General features: G+C 45.9%; 1 protein-coding gene across 2 annotated transcripts in view; it reads right to left on the bottom strand.

Moving 5' to 3' along the window:
• Positions 1 to 327: 327 nt before the first annotated feature.
• The window catches only part of SCAPER (S-phase cyclin A associated protein in the ER), a 3,157,511-nt gene continuing 3,143,283 nt past the window's right edge, over positions 328 to 14,555 (bottom strand). For both annotated transcript variants that reach the window (XM_086959426.1, XM_086959427.1), the window contains exon 32: positions 328 to 1,138. In XM_086959426.1, the coding sequence (XP_086815552.1) occupies positions 1,035 to 1,138 (104 nt within the window). In that variant the 3' untranslated portion in view covers positions 328 to 1,034. The remainder of the gene's footprint in view (positions 1,139 to 14,555) is intronic.

A 14,555-nucleotide genomic window follows, 5' to 3' on the forward strand; every position in this document is an offset into this window, starting at 1 on the left:
CCATGGTTGGAATAGGCACTGAGGCGAGAATATCAGGTCCGAGGAATTTTTGAGCCCGAGACTCACCGAGGTGGGAATCGAACCCTGGTCCCGGGCCAGAGCTCTGCATCAAGGTCTGCCACTCTAACCATTGAGCCACACTCCTCCACTTCACTAAAGATGTGCATACCGGGCCATCCTAACTCCCGACTTACCCTCAAGAAACTATGCATCTTAACAGTATATTGGATCACAATCCAGAATGTATGGACCCACTAAACCTGCAAGTAATAATACACACTTTTGACAGGTAAATATTTGTAATCTAGCAAAAAACACATTAAGAGATAGTTTCTTACATTTTTTTTAATAGAGAGAACTCATCCGATTATTTTAGATTATGAACAAATATGTTACAAAACTGTGATAGTAACATTGTAGTTAACAAATTGCTTCTTCAAAGTATAAGTGTTTAAAGTGAACTGGCAAAAGTTCATTCCCAAATAACAGAGAAACCAAACCTAACTCACAAACGAGCAATGTGTAAACATCTTACACCCTTTTGTTAAGGGTGCAATAACTTTAACATACGTCTTATATGCTTTTAACTTTCATCAACATCCGAAATAAGATTTATAAATAAGATACCTTGCATTCAACCACATATAAGATGCCAACAATCATCATACAAATAAAATAAGTTATTTTCATAGAAGTCATAACACACAAGCTCATTCCTAAATTATCATTTCAGCAGTTTACAAGTGTGAAAAATCACATAACACATATGATTTAAGACCCTAAACAGGATGGATCTGGTCAATGAATCTCAAAATCCCAAACATTTGAAAACAACAATTAAGTATCTACAGTACTTACAATAAATAGTGCAAATGGTATATATTATACATATGAATATCTACTATTTCTGAGCATATGCATACAGTGTACATATATTTATACATAAAGTATCAAAACTGTTTACATAATTCGTTAAAGTATACGATTGGCATGTCTAAAAATATTCTGATTAAAAAACATACAAGACTGCATCATTAGTCAGCCTCTTTTTTCAAGAAAAATTGTCGGGCCTCCTCCCAGGTCTTTCGTGGGAACCTGTTTGAAAGCTGCAGGTAGTCCTGGGAAGCTGAGACGCTTTCTGGCAAAAAAGAGAAGAGGAAGAGTTACAAAGTGGTTCAAAAACTAAGACAAACACTGAGACGTAAGGTGTTTTTCAATAGCTCCAATTGCAACGCTTCCCATTAAGTTTACATGATGTATGAAAAAAATTATCACGGAAACCGTCCAGACATGGATCTCTTGAGAAATTGCTAAATCTTGAATCTAGTGGATAAAGTCAGTGTAATCAGTGGCACAAAGGCCTTATCGGGTTACACATAAGGCAAGACTCCAAATACGCCGTTACATTAATATGTTGCACATTACATAGTACACAAATACATCATAGCTATGGAGAAAGATGTTTCATTGACAGAAATGAAGGGGACACTCATCTATAGAGAGGAAAAGCAGTACACAAGAGCTATATGTCCACACGCACACACGCCGTCTAGATCGCGTTCTTAACAGTGACACGAAGTTACATGTTCAATAGGACACTGGCTGTGACCCTCATGACTATTAGCAAAGAGACAACGAGCAGGAACACAGCAGAGGGTCGATCGAGTAGGAAATATACGTTTAAAGGCAGCAAAGAGAACGAAGAGCAGCTGAAAGCAGAAAGATAAGAGACACAGAGGCAGGTTGGAGGCACCGACCGATATGCTCCCATCGAGTTCTAAAAGTCAACTGCAGAAGAAGCATAAAAACCTAATTCCGTGATGCCAGCTATGGAAGGATACACTCATCCAAACAAAACCCATAGAGATGTGACAAACATTAAAATAGGCAGGAAATAGAGAATTTGAGCAGGCAGTTGAAATCGATAGCCAAGCTATTCAGACATGATCTACGGACACATCTGAAGTATTGGTTACATTGTAAGGGAGTCAGAGGGAGATGGACAGTGGGACACAGATAGAGGGAGACAGATGGAGGGAGACGAAGAGATGGAAGGAAAGAGAGGGAGGGAGACAGAGAGAAAGAGAGGAAAGACAGAGGGAGAGAGACAGGGGGAGACAGAGAGAGAGGGAAGGAGGGAGCGAGAGATGGAAGGAGGGAGACAGAGAGAGGGAGGGAGACATAGTGAGAGAGAGAGAGAGAGAGAGAAAGAGAGATGTGTGTGTATGCTGGTTTGTTGGCTCAGTGGATGAACGCATCAGATGCAGGGGCCTGTGTTCAACTTCATGGTCACAGTTTTTTTCTTTCTAGCCCCTTCCCCCTCCCCCACTGACCCCGCCTCCACCAGTGCGGCCCTCCGCCACAAACCACACTGTAAATTTGACCCCGAGAGAAAGTTTGTGAGTACCCATGCCTTAGAATGACCCCCAGGCGTCAAACTGGATCCGGAGAACTTTTCTCTTAGCCATACCCCTGAGCGTCGGTCGACTCCACGTCTGTCGTCGGCGTTGTGGTTGCCGGAATGACGTTGTGGCGTCTAAGTAGACACCACAACGTCATTTTAGCGACCACAACGCCGACGACAGATACTGAGTCGTCCAACGCTCAAGGGTACTGCTAAGAGACGCCACCTCTGCGCGCTGACGTCGGGTCTGACACGACTTTCCACGGCAGAAGCGCAGAGCCATGCAAGGCACTGACCACTGGTGCACATAACTAGGGCCCTAAAAGAAAGCCCCTGTAGGACTTGGCAGCTAAAGTTCCCTAAACTTCTTTCTTTCCCCCTAGACCGTTTTCCTGACATAGAATAGCCAATTTAGATGCTTTGGGTACTTTGCCACTGTTGATCAGTGCCAAAGTACAAGAGTTACCTGTTTAAAAAGTAATGGTGATTGGTTGGCCATGATTGGTATGTTGGCCTTACTAGTAAAAGTCCCAAGTCATGTGCATTGTGTGTGCAAGGGCTAGTAATGCAAGGGCGCGCAGAGAAGGGAACTCAGGCCTTCAGTGTAGGGCCTACGTGCATAATGCTAAGTTAGCATGTAGTCCTGACAAGTGCAACCACTTGTAAGGCCTGACATTCCCTTTTACATACATGTTGGGCACCCCTGTGGTAGATCCGAGGTAACCCCTGGGCATGGTGCAGTGTAGTTAAAAGGCAGAACATATACCTAGGTGTGTGCTATGATCTGACAGTAAAAAACTCTCCCTTTCGTTTTTCATTCACTGTTGAAATGCCATCCTGCACATAGGACAGAATGGGGGAGGCTGGGTGTTGTGTTTGTTAGCCGAGTTTCCTTTCAGTTTATAATGGAGAGGTGAAGTTTAGTATGTATGAAATCACAGTGTTATAACACATCTTTCTGTGAAGATGGTTTTGTCACTGTGCGTTTATAAACCACTTTTTTAAAAAGTGGCTGAGTTTTGTGCTCTGTGCATTTCTGTTTGTCTCTGAAATGGGGATTGTCTGTCTGGAACTGAAAGTTGAGAGGAGCTGGGAGAGGTCTTGACCAGGGAGGGGTTGAGATGGCATCTGGAGAGTAGGGGGGAGGAGAAGCCTGGGAGGTGAAAAGGCCTGGAGATATAATCCAACTGACCCATCTTCTGCTGAGTGATTAAGGATCCAGACCCCCAGTATCAAAGGGAGAGAGGTGACACTGGGAGGGAGACACCCAGAACTGATTTATGGAGGGGTCAGGGACCCCTGACCACATCCGAACTTCAAAGACATTAAGGAGTGTAACTAGGAGAGTTGAAATTCCTGAAAGTGGGAATGAAATAGATATTGATTGAGACTGTAAAGGGGTGGACCCATTCTGTGGTCAAGAGGAACCTCTGCTAAAGAAGGAGCAACTGAAGAGACTGCTGTGGACAGACCAATCCTTGCTTCGTGATCTGGGGCTGGTCTACAGTTTGCTGTTCTAACTAAGGGAGAGGCTGTTGGGACTGTGCTTGGAGGCGCTGAGTCCTGCTGCTTGAAGACTGTGCTTTGTGCTGTGTCATGTAGCCCCCAAGGGCCCGAGGTGAGCTGGCTCCTTGTTTGGAAATACAGGATCATAAAAGTATCCGGAGAAGTCCCAAGCAATGCAGTGTGCGCGTGATTTTGCAGCTTGAGACCCTCAGAATTTGTGCCGTGTGATCGTGGGCACGCAGGAGTAAGCTAAGTCTCGGACGCGCAGAGTGTGTGTCGAAGTGCAGACCAAGGAGTGACTGAGGAACGCCTGGTCGTGGTGTGCACAGGGAGACGAGGTGAGGTTCAGACGCGCAGGGTGCGTGTCTTGGTGCAGCCCGGGTGTTGGTGAGGAGTGCCTGGGCCTCGTGTGCACCAAAGGAAGAAGCAAGCATCGGACGTGCTGGGTGCAGCCAGGGCGCTGGTGAAGAGCGTCGGGGCATCGCATGCACCAACGAAAGAATAGAGTCTCAGACACGCTGGGGCGTGTCGTGGTGCGGCCCAGGTGTTGGTGAAGAGAGCCTGGGCCTCGTAGGCACCAACAAAAGTGAGTCTCGGACACGCTAGGGTGTGTTTGGTGGTGCAGCCAGGGCGTTGGTGAGTAGCGCCTAGACATCATGTGCACCAGGAGAAGAGGTGAGATTCGGACGCGCTTAGTGCATGACGTGGTATAAGCGGAGGGTTGGTGAAGAGCGCCGAATCGTCGTGAGCACCAGAAAAGAGGCGAGTCTCGGACATGCGGTGTGCGAGTAAAAGTGCAGCCTGAGGCGCTGGTGAGGAATGACGGAGTACGGGGTGCAACAAATTGGTAGTAAAGTCTCCATAGTGCTGAGGGTGGATATCAGTGTGCACTGAGACCGCCAGAAGGAGGGCCAAGTCATTTGGCCCTTGGAGTCACTCGCAGCAGCACGGATCGGCAGCCATGGAAGAGCTAAGCCGCCGACCCGTGTCCTCCGCACCCCATGACGGAATTCTGGATCAGGGCCCAAGTCGCTGACGTTGGGGAGGAGAGTGGGGTCGCGCCCCCAGGTAACCTGGATCAACACCTGGGGTGGGGTGCGGGCCCGGAGGGACGCTCTCTTGGCCTTCCGTTTCAGTCAGCTGCGCGAGCCGTTGCTTCAGCTCGGATCCCGGGCCGTGCTGGGGCCGGAGTGGGAAGCAGTACTTTTGTGTCATGATTTGATCCATATTGGGGGCACTGTAACAGAGCACATAATACTGTAATATTATACTTTGCATTATTGCTGCTAACTATCGAACTGTTGTATGACACCTGACCTCATTTGGGCCTAAAGAACTACATGCTTGGTGCGCTATGCACTGTGTTATTTTTCCCTTGCATATTACCGGATTGTAATGTGGCGCATTGCATTATTTCTTCAGTGCACAGTATTTGAGTATAACGTGGCGCAGTGTATTATTTCTTCATTGTACTGTACAGGATTGTAGCGTGACGCATAGCTTTGTTTATTCCTGGTACAGAGCATGCTGGTGGTGATATGCATTGCATTATTCCTTCAATTGCAAAGTACATGACTGTGGCGGTATGTATGGAATTGTTTCTCTGTAGCACAGTATAAGAGAATATCGTTACGCTTTGCAGTATTTGTTTCCTTTTGCAACACGTGTGATTCTCGCAATACGACTGGCCTAACCTTTTTGAAACAGTTAGAAGTAAGCTTAATTGTTCGTTAGGAGCAGTGGTTGGGATTAGAACCTACCAACCCACCGGAAATAATACTACCCATTCTTTTATGTTGATTTTGTATTATGTGGTCGTATCGTATAATTGCTTATATGAAGATTATACTCATTTTATCAAAACTTGTGTGGATTCTATTTGTGGTGACATGGGGTTACTGTGAGCGTGATTGCACATATTTAACACTCGTGCCTTGGAGATAAGCCTGGCTGCTTATGCCAAGCTACTAAGGGAGTCAGCAGGGCTATCTCAGGAGGTGTCCTTACTTACCCTAACGTTGAAGCGAGGGGTCGGGGACTCCCTGTAGTTCGAGGGTCTGAGGTTCGGTGGTTCTGAACCCGTTCAATAAAGGTCGTCGGAAATAGATGATTTTGGTATCAGCGGACCACAAATCACGAGTGAGGTGTGTACGAGTGTTTTCGCATTAATCGACCAATGAGAACACTACGTATTCAGGGATTTCGTTTGAACCCTCGGGTTCCATTTTGTGAACGGCAGCCATTTTGTGTGGTTGCCCTCACATAGGCCGATGACTGCGGCCAAGCGAGTTCTTGGGACACGTACACCTTAGCTGACTTCTGAATGACCTGGTCGAACTGACTCCCTTGCCCAAGGCTAACCTCGCTGAGCCAGTTCCTTGTTAAGCAGCTGGTCAGATAAAGATCAAAGAGCAGGACATGCCGAATTTACAGTACACTTCACCCACCTTTCTATCTTGCTTCCAATCTGTTTCTGCTCCTTTCTTTATGACATAATCACTGATTTGGGTTAAGGTTTTATGATGGGTTTGTCCGGCCTGATCGAACAGGAAAGTTGGAATTTGCTTGGTCATTTCTGGTGGGCTGGACAATGGAAAATGGGATTGTCGTCATGCGCTACTTTTGAAATGTCACATTGTGATTGGATAGTTTGTGTGTAACCAATGCTACTTTGGATGTGATTTTTGGCATAAAAGACCATGCTCCGCTCATTGAAATTGTGCAGTCTCTAGCGAACCACCCGTGTTGTGCTTCGAAGATCTCTGTTCCTGGTTGCAGCCAATAAACTTTGGTCTTTGACGTCATCGAGAAGTGTCCCGTGTCTCTGTTTGCCAAGGCAGGGGAACTCGAAGACATCAGGCGTTTTCCCTGGCGCCGCTGGGTTCTAAAATCCAGTTCTTCAGTTGGCGCCCCACGTGGGGCGACTTCAGCGGTACCGGTCCAAGCCCGAAGATCGTGGAGAGCTTTGTGTGGAAATTCTGGAGGAAGGCCTGCCACTTCATCGACCCCTGTATGTTGTCGTGGTCCGAAAGTCTTTGCTGCGAGGTTCCCCGCTTTCCGACGGCTACGAAGGACTGCTGCCCTGACTTTCGCCCTGTCTTGGAGCCATAGACGATTTGTAGAGCGAGACGATAGACGGGTCTACTGGTGACGCCATCGACATTTCAAGTATGGGTGGAGCGTCTCCCAGTCCTTAGTTTGTTTGGTATCCCTTCGTGGATAGCTTTAATTTGGTACCTGCAGGCCCCAAAGCCAAGGGACTCGTGTATTCGCGAGGCTATCGTTTTGAGATTTCCCTTGAAGTTTGAAGCTAGACTAGTGAGCGAAGATGCCTGGTCTTAGCAGACTTGGAAAGATATTTGGGTGTGGTTGTTCTAAGGATTCCCGGTTAGAGGATTTGTGTCCGGTTCCTCCGATTGGAACTCCAACATATGAGCTTTACGTGAAGCATGGTGTGGGTCCCATTGGTTATAATGACATCTGGGTAAAATATACGAAGAAAGACGGTGTCCTACAGTGGCCCCGTTATGGTAGCTTTAAAACAGAGATTCTAGATAATCTCGAAGTTAAACTGTTCAAAAAGAAAGCCCGGCCGGCAATGTTGGACTCTTTCCGCATATGGCGCAAAGAAGCCAAATAGAAAGAAATTAAATTAGCGAAGAAGAATAAACGAGAACGAGGTTTGTCAATGGTGCAAGCTGCTATAGCGTATAGGGATAATGAGGAAGAGCAAGAGAGCGAACGGATGCTTAGGGTTAGGAAGTTAGCGGTACATAAGTGCTAGCCAGTTTTGCCGCCTAAAGAGCAGGAAGACAAGAAAGATCTTGCGAAAGATCCTTTAATGTTGCATCTATTGAGTTTGCCACCCCCTTATGCACAGAATGCTACGGCACCACCGCCACCAGTTGTAATTGCGTAACCTCCGGTTGTTTTGCCACCTGCGATTCCTCCACAGCCAGCTCCTCTTCCGTTGGCTACTATTCCTTTGGCGCAGCCTCCTCAGGGGCCGCCAACTTTGCCTCCCCCTTCGTCTGCTACTCCTACGCCCATCTATAATACTCCTTCTGTTCCGACTTTGGATTCTTCTACTATTGTTCCGAGTTCTCTTATTCTTTCACCTTCTCCTTCTACTAGACAGAGAATGACTGCTGCAGTTTCTGGTTTCTTTTCTCCTTTGTTGGGACAATTGGGTATGTCTCCTGTTGTTGAGCGAAGACAGTCACTTAGCCAGTTGCCTGATGCTAACGAGCGTACAGTTTTGGATCACATGGCGTGTAAATGGGTTACGTACACTACACAGTATGATCTTGAGGGTGTTATGGATGTTTTCCTTAAATGGGAAGCACCAAAGCAGCGGTACGTCTTTGGGATGATGTGTGTGTTCCTCCATGAACAATAGGTTGAAGAAGTAGGTAAAGCTCCTACTGAGTTGTACCGTATACGTTCCGAATTTGCGAAAGGGACCGTTGTGGGTCCTCAGGATGTTTAGAAAGCACTTGCGACTTTATGGTCATTTCGTAGTGACACTCCTTCTGAGCGACTGTTTGAGCCTGATTAGTCAGTTAGGAGAGCAGCGCGTCAATATCTGATGCGTGAGGTTCCTCCAGTTTGGAGACCTCAAGATGGAAATGTTGCTGCACATTTTCAGCGTGTCTGGGTACATGTTCCTTGGAAGCGTGTTGAAGTTTTGGCTATTGAGCAGTCTTTGCCTGATCCGCGCAAAAATCCGGCGGGATATTATAAAGAGCTCATTCAGACTGTGGGTTCGTGCATCATGAATTTGGCAGATATAGATATGTTGTTTGGGAATGTTGTTCCACAGCCTATTTGGGGTACGATTCGTCACACGGATCATGCACGAGAATTGGGCGATACATGGAATAATCTTAGTGTTGCGAATGATAGACAAGTAGGCGGTGCTAAGCCTGAAGATATAATTACTGAACTTCCTGGTAGGATAATTACTTATATGAAGACTTTGATGCCTGAAGTGCGTGTTAATTGGGACAAGTTGTCTGCGTGTAAGCAGAAGAAAGATGAGACGGTGTCTGACTTTTTCACGCGGTTTGAAGAGACCTTTTGTAGACCACAGTGGTCAGGACATAGCCACTAAGGGTGGCCAGAGATTGTTCGTCGACAAATTCGTACATAATCTGCTTCCTGAGTTGTGTAATAAGTTGAAAGATTCTGAGAGTGCTTGGGCTGTTTCCACGTCAGCGCAGATTTTAGCTACGGCCCAGTACTATGAAAATAGGCATAATGATGAGATAGAGAAAGCGGATAAGACGACTAAGGAATTGAAGACTAAAGTTCTTCTACAACAAGCTTATCCACCCCGTACTAATATTCAACGCGATTATCAGCAGAATCAGCAATATTCGAGAAACTCGCAAAGGAGCGATTCTTCTCAACAACGTTTTCCGTATGGGCCTAATCAGTGTGCGTATTGCAAAGAAGAGGGCCATTTCAAGAATAGTTGTCCGGTTTTGTTACAGCGCACAAATGGTGCTTTTGGTGTGAGAGGACAAGGTGCTCAACAAGCGCCTAGAGGTAGAGGTTGTAGACAAAATGGTCGTTCTTTGCCTCCACAGAACTCGATGAATAGTTTTGATCAGCAGCAGGGTTCATCTGGTAGGACAGCTCAGTACTATCCGGACGACTACTACGTCGAAGGTGAGGAAGTGACAAAGAGAGAGAGTTGGCTCAGTTCCAGTAGATCAGAGTGGGCCCTATGTTGAAGTGATTGCATCAGGTGTGTCAGAGCCTTTTCTGTTAGATACTGGTGCTACGAAGAGTTCTATTATGCACTCTAAACTCCCTGGCGCACCTTTGTCTGGCTTTGAGAATGTTTCTGTAGGTTTTTCTGGCGCCCCGGTTACGAATCCGATTTTTACTCCGTTGCCTCTTTCTGTTGGACCTCGTAGATTCGAAGCACCCCTCATTTTGACTACAGGTTGTGGTGAGAACTTGTTGGGATTGGATTTCTTGAAGAGATTGTATGCCTCGTTGTATTGTTCTCCGTCAGGAGCACATCTTACGCTGGGTGAGAGAGTGATTTCTCCGATGTACATCTCTAAAGATGGACTTCCACCTGAATTGTCTTCTTTACCCGATTCATTGTGGGCTACTTGTCCGAATGATGTAGACCTCTTGGAGATTCCGCCCTATGTTGTGACACTGAAAGCGAATGCTAAGTTACCGCGCATTCCACAGTACCGTATCTCGAGCGATGGTGAGCGAGCACTTTTGGCGATCATTTATGATCTGATCGAAAAGGGTGTGATTGAGGAAACGAGAGGTAATGTGTGCAATAGTCCCGTTTTGCCTGTTCTGAAGGGAACTGATTCTTCACAGCCCCCTGCATATATGTTTGTGATCGATCTTCACAAGATAGTTGTTCCGCAATTTCCTGTTGTGCCTGATATCACAGCTTTGTTGACTTTGATTCCGGCTACAGCCACATGGTTCTCGGTGATTGACTTGAAGAATGCTTTCTTCAGCATCCCGATTGCCGTGGAGAGTAGAGATATCTTTGGATTCTCTTTAGGAGGACGAAGTTTCCGCTTTAAGCGCGCTCCTCAAGGCTATTGCGAGAGTCCATCGATCTATAGCCAAGCTTTTAAAACACAACTTGATTTGCTGGTTTTTCCAGATGGTGCTGCCCTTATTCAATATGTTGACGACTTTCTAGTTGCTGCTGACAATGAAGAGATTTGAAGAGAAGCCACTTTGTCGTTGTTACGCCACTTGTCTGATTTTCATCACAAAGTTTCTCTCTCCAAGTTGCAATATTGTCGACAAGAAGTAACCTACTTAGGTCACCTCTTATCGAAGGAGGGAAGGAAACTGACCCTAGAGTGAATTCAAGCTATTGCGAAAATTAGTGTGCCTACGACACAGAGAGAAGTACGTGCGTTTTTGGGTATTACGTTGTACTGTAGACAGTGGATCCCCAATTTTTCTTTGCTAGCGAAGCCTTTGATAGCTCTTACTGTTAAGGATACTCCAAATCCTATTCCTTGGACAGACGAATGTCAAAAGAGCTTTTCCGAATTACGCAATGCGTTGTGTTCGGCTCCTGTGTTGGGTACCCCCGACTACAGTAAGCCTTTCACATTGTATGTCCATGAGAGAGAGGGATGTGCATTGTCAGTGTTGACTCAACAGTTCAGCGATAAGCAACGTCCATGTGCGTATTTTTCGTCGACTTTAGATCCGGTAGCTAGAGCGTTGCCGAGTTGCTTGAGAGCAACAGCAGCAGCGGCTGTTTCAATTCGACAGCCTGCTGGTTTGGTTAGGGACAATACATTAATTGTAATGGTTCCACATGCAGTGGATACCTTGTTGAATCGTACCAAGACACAGCACTTAACTAGTGCTTGATTGTCGGGTTACGAGTTGACCTTGTTAGCGAGTCATGTGCACATTAAAAGATGCAACACGTTGAATCCAGCCACGTTGTTGCCGATTTCAGCTGAGACAGATAATGTTGAAGAACAACATGATTGTTTCCTTAGGACTGAGGTAGAATCGAAAGTGAGGATAGACCTTAGGGATACTCCTCTTCCAGAGTGTGATGGTACTTTGTGGGTTGATGGTTTGTGCTTTAAGCTGCCGAATGGTGATACGACTGCGGCATATGCTGTTACGATTTTGCATACGATTGTTGAAGCTGCACGTATCCCACATAATTCAGCGCAAGCAGCAGAGTTGATTGCATTAACAAGAGCATGTGTGTTGGCGAAAGGAAAACGAGTGAATGTGTACACAGACAGTCAGTATGCGTTTGGTGTGGCTCAGTTTTGGACGTTTGTGGCGTGAACGTGGGTTCTTGACTTCGCATGGAACGAAGATCCAACATGGGCAGTTGGTGAATGAACTTCTTGAATCACTTACTTTGCCATTACAAGTAGCGATTGTGAAATGCAGTGCCCATAAGAAAGTTACGGACGATGTTGGTCACGGAAATGCGTTTGCGGAGGAAGTTGAGAAAGAAACTGCGAGAAATGTGATGAGCCGAATGTATGTTGCAGGTCCGGTGAGATGGGTTCCAGAGAAAAGTATGTGTGAAGATACGATTGAGAGTGTGAAATCCATCCAAGCTGAAGCTACAGAGAAAGAGTTGAATGAATGGAGAGAAAGTAAGGGTAGATTGGATTTGAATGGTTGTTGGACTGATTTGTCTGAGCATCAAAGATGGTTGTTACCCGACGCGTATGTGCTTCCAGTTGTTACAATGGCTCATGGGATGGCACATATCAGCGTGAAAGGGATTTGCAAGTTGTTGGCTCCGGTTTGGAAGAATGCGGGAATTCCCAAATGTGCAGAGAATTTGGTTAAGAACTGTATGGTGTGTTTGATGTACAATCCTGGTAAGGGAACTCCAACACCAGCTGGTCATTTTGCTCCTCCTACGTATCCGTTCGAGGCTTTGCAGCTAGATTTCATCCACATGGAGAGGTGCAACAACCTGTAATATGTTTTGGTGGTTGTTTGCTGCTTTTCTAGATGGGTGGAAGCTTATCCTTTGAAGGACAATACTGCCTTGTCTACAGCGAAAGACCTTATCAAAGAGTTTTTCCCTAGGTTTGGTTTGCCGAGAATTATTTGGCGTGACAATGGGAGTGAATTTGTGAGTCAAGTGATGAAGAGAGTATGCGAGGGATTAGGTATCCAGCAGAAGTTCCACGCTGCAAATAACCCCCAATCAGCTGGTTTACTCGAGTGCTATAATGGCACTTTAAAATTGAAATTGGCCAAGATTCAAGCGAGCTCTGGTTTGCAATGGCCAGATGCTTTGCCTTTAGCGCTTTTGTCCACAAGAATGACTGTGCATTCACGAATGGGTTTGAGTCCGTATGAGGTTGTGTTTGGTCGCCCGGCGAATATTTGCGGTGTACCAAGACCAACAAAGTTCAGTGATCTCGAATACCCTGTGTTACTTGATTACTTGCACAAACTGACGGCTAAACTGCGTGTTTTACACCAACAGGTTTACGATAGCCTGCCACAGGCTTCTGAAGATCCAGGTCACACCATTGAACCCGGCTCGTGGGTGTTTATAAAGAAACTTTCAGCGGAGCAAGAACAAGCAGCCCAGCTGGACAGGACTGTACCTAGTCCTCCTGTCTACACGTTCTGCAGTTCGAGTGCAAGGCAAGAAAAACTGGATCCACGGCGTACACTGCAAGCGGGCTCCGTTGCCCTTACCGTACGACCGGTGGGTCCAGGAAGGACTCCCAGGCTCTGAAACAGAAACTGTGCCACGATTTCTGCCATTCAGCGATGCCCGTTTGATTGGAACGAACACTGAGAAAGAAAGTGACGATCTTCTGCAAGAAGCTGTGCCTCCTTTGAATCGATTGAACACTACTGAGCCTGAGCTTTTATTTAAGGAACAGACATTGCCTGGGAAAGATCGCTATAATTTGCGACCAAGAGTCGTGGGACTAATAAAGAATAAATGAAGTTTTTATGATTTTTCTGTTTACAGGTTAACTCTCCTCCGAGGAACTACTTATTTTTGTTTTTCGAACCGCCATCCGGGTTCAGCTGTAGGGTCGCGGTAGACAAGTCTTTGGAGTGCAAGCCCGAGACACTAGGTCGAAGGTTCTGGTTGGCATAAGGGATTTGCCCTGGGTTGACAGAGGCATTCCTTAGCATAGAACACCCTACCACCGCGAGCAGCATATTTAGTGAGGATGGATTTCTTCGAGTTAGAGAGACCTGTAGAGACAATGAATTTCAAAAGTAAGATACACAAACTGATCACACGAAAAAGATTTTTAATATTATGCTTGTTTTTGCTACTGAGTTTAATGATATTTTTAATTGGTTATGTGATTCTCTTTTAAAGTGACGTTTATTCCCACTGTGCAACCTACACCTACACCTACTATTTCTTCACATTCTTTTCACCCTTTGCCTGAACATGAAGTAGTTAGAAGACTGGAATTTGCCAATAATTCTTTTATTCAACTTTTGCACCAACACCAGTTAGTTATGAACACAACGAATTGTTGGATTTGTGGTTTAATGCCCCATACGACCAATAAAGGTATTCCGTACTTGGTTTTGCCTTTCAGCCTTAATGGTTCTATTTGGGCATATAGAACGGTGTTCATCTATGCCCACAGTGTCTATCCCCTACGTTCACTGAAAGACAATCCAAAGAATAGTGCTGTAGCTAGAGGCATAGTAGATATGGTTAAAGCAACTAATGCCGTTGAGACTATTCCGAAGGATGAGAAACAACGATATAGTGGTTGGGACGTTACTGGATATGGAGTTAGTCTGAGTGTTAACAAGCGAGCGAAAAGTTCTCCACCGATTTGGATAGTGCCCCATCAGGGTCGCTATTGTCTGCAGGGTAATGGCAAGAATCCGAAAGCTCAGCTAGGGAAGAGCGTCTGTGCTGACACCTATGTATTTACGTCTCAGACTTCCCCAGCATTTCTCGCTGCTAAGGGTACTTATTTTGTTTGCTATAACAAAGCATATACATGGTTGCCTCCTGACTTTTCGGGCACATGTTTTGTTTCCTTTCTGTTGCCTCCCACTTTTACAGCTGCGGCAGATTACCATAAGACGAGATTTGCTAGAGGTGTCTTCAGTCAGGAAGACACTGCAGGGCAAGAGTTGGGAG

Source organism: Lissotriton vulgaris, chromosome 2_2 (assembly GCF_964263255.1).
Source record: "Lissotriton vulgaris chromosome 2_2, aLisVul1.2, whole genome shotgun sequence".
NCBI classification, from domain to species: domain Eukaryota; kingdom Metazoa; phylum Chordata; class Amphibia; order Caudata; family Salamandridae; genus Lissotriton; species Lissotriton vulgaris.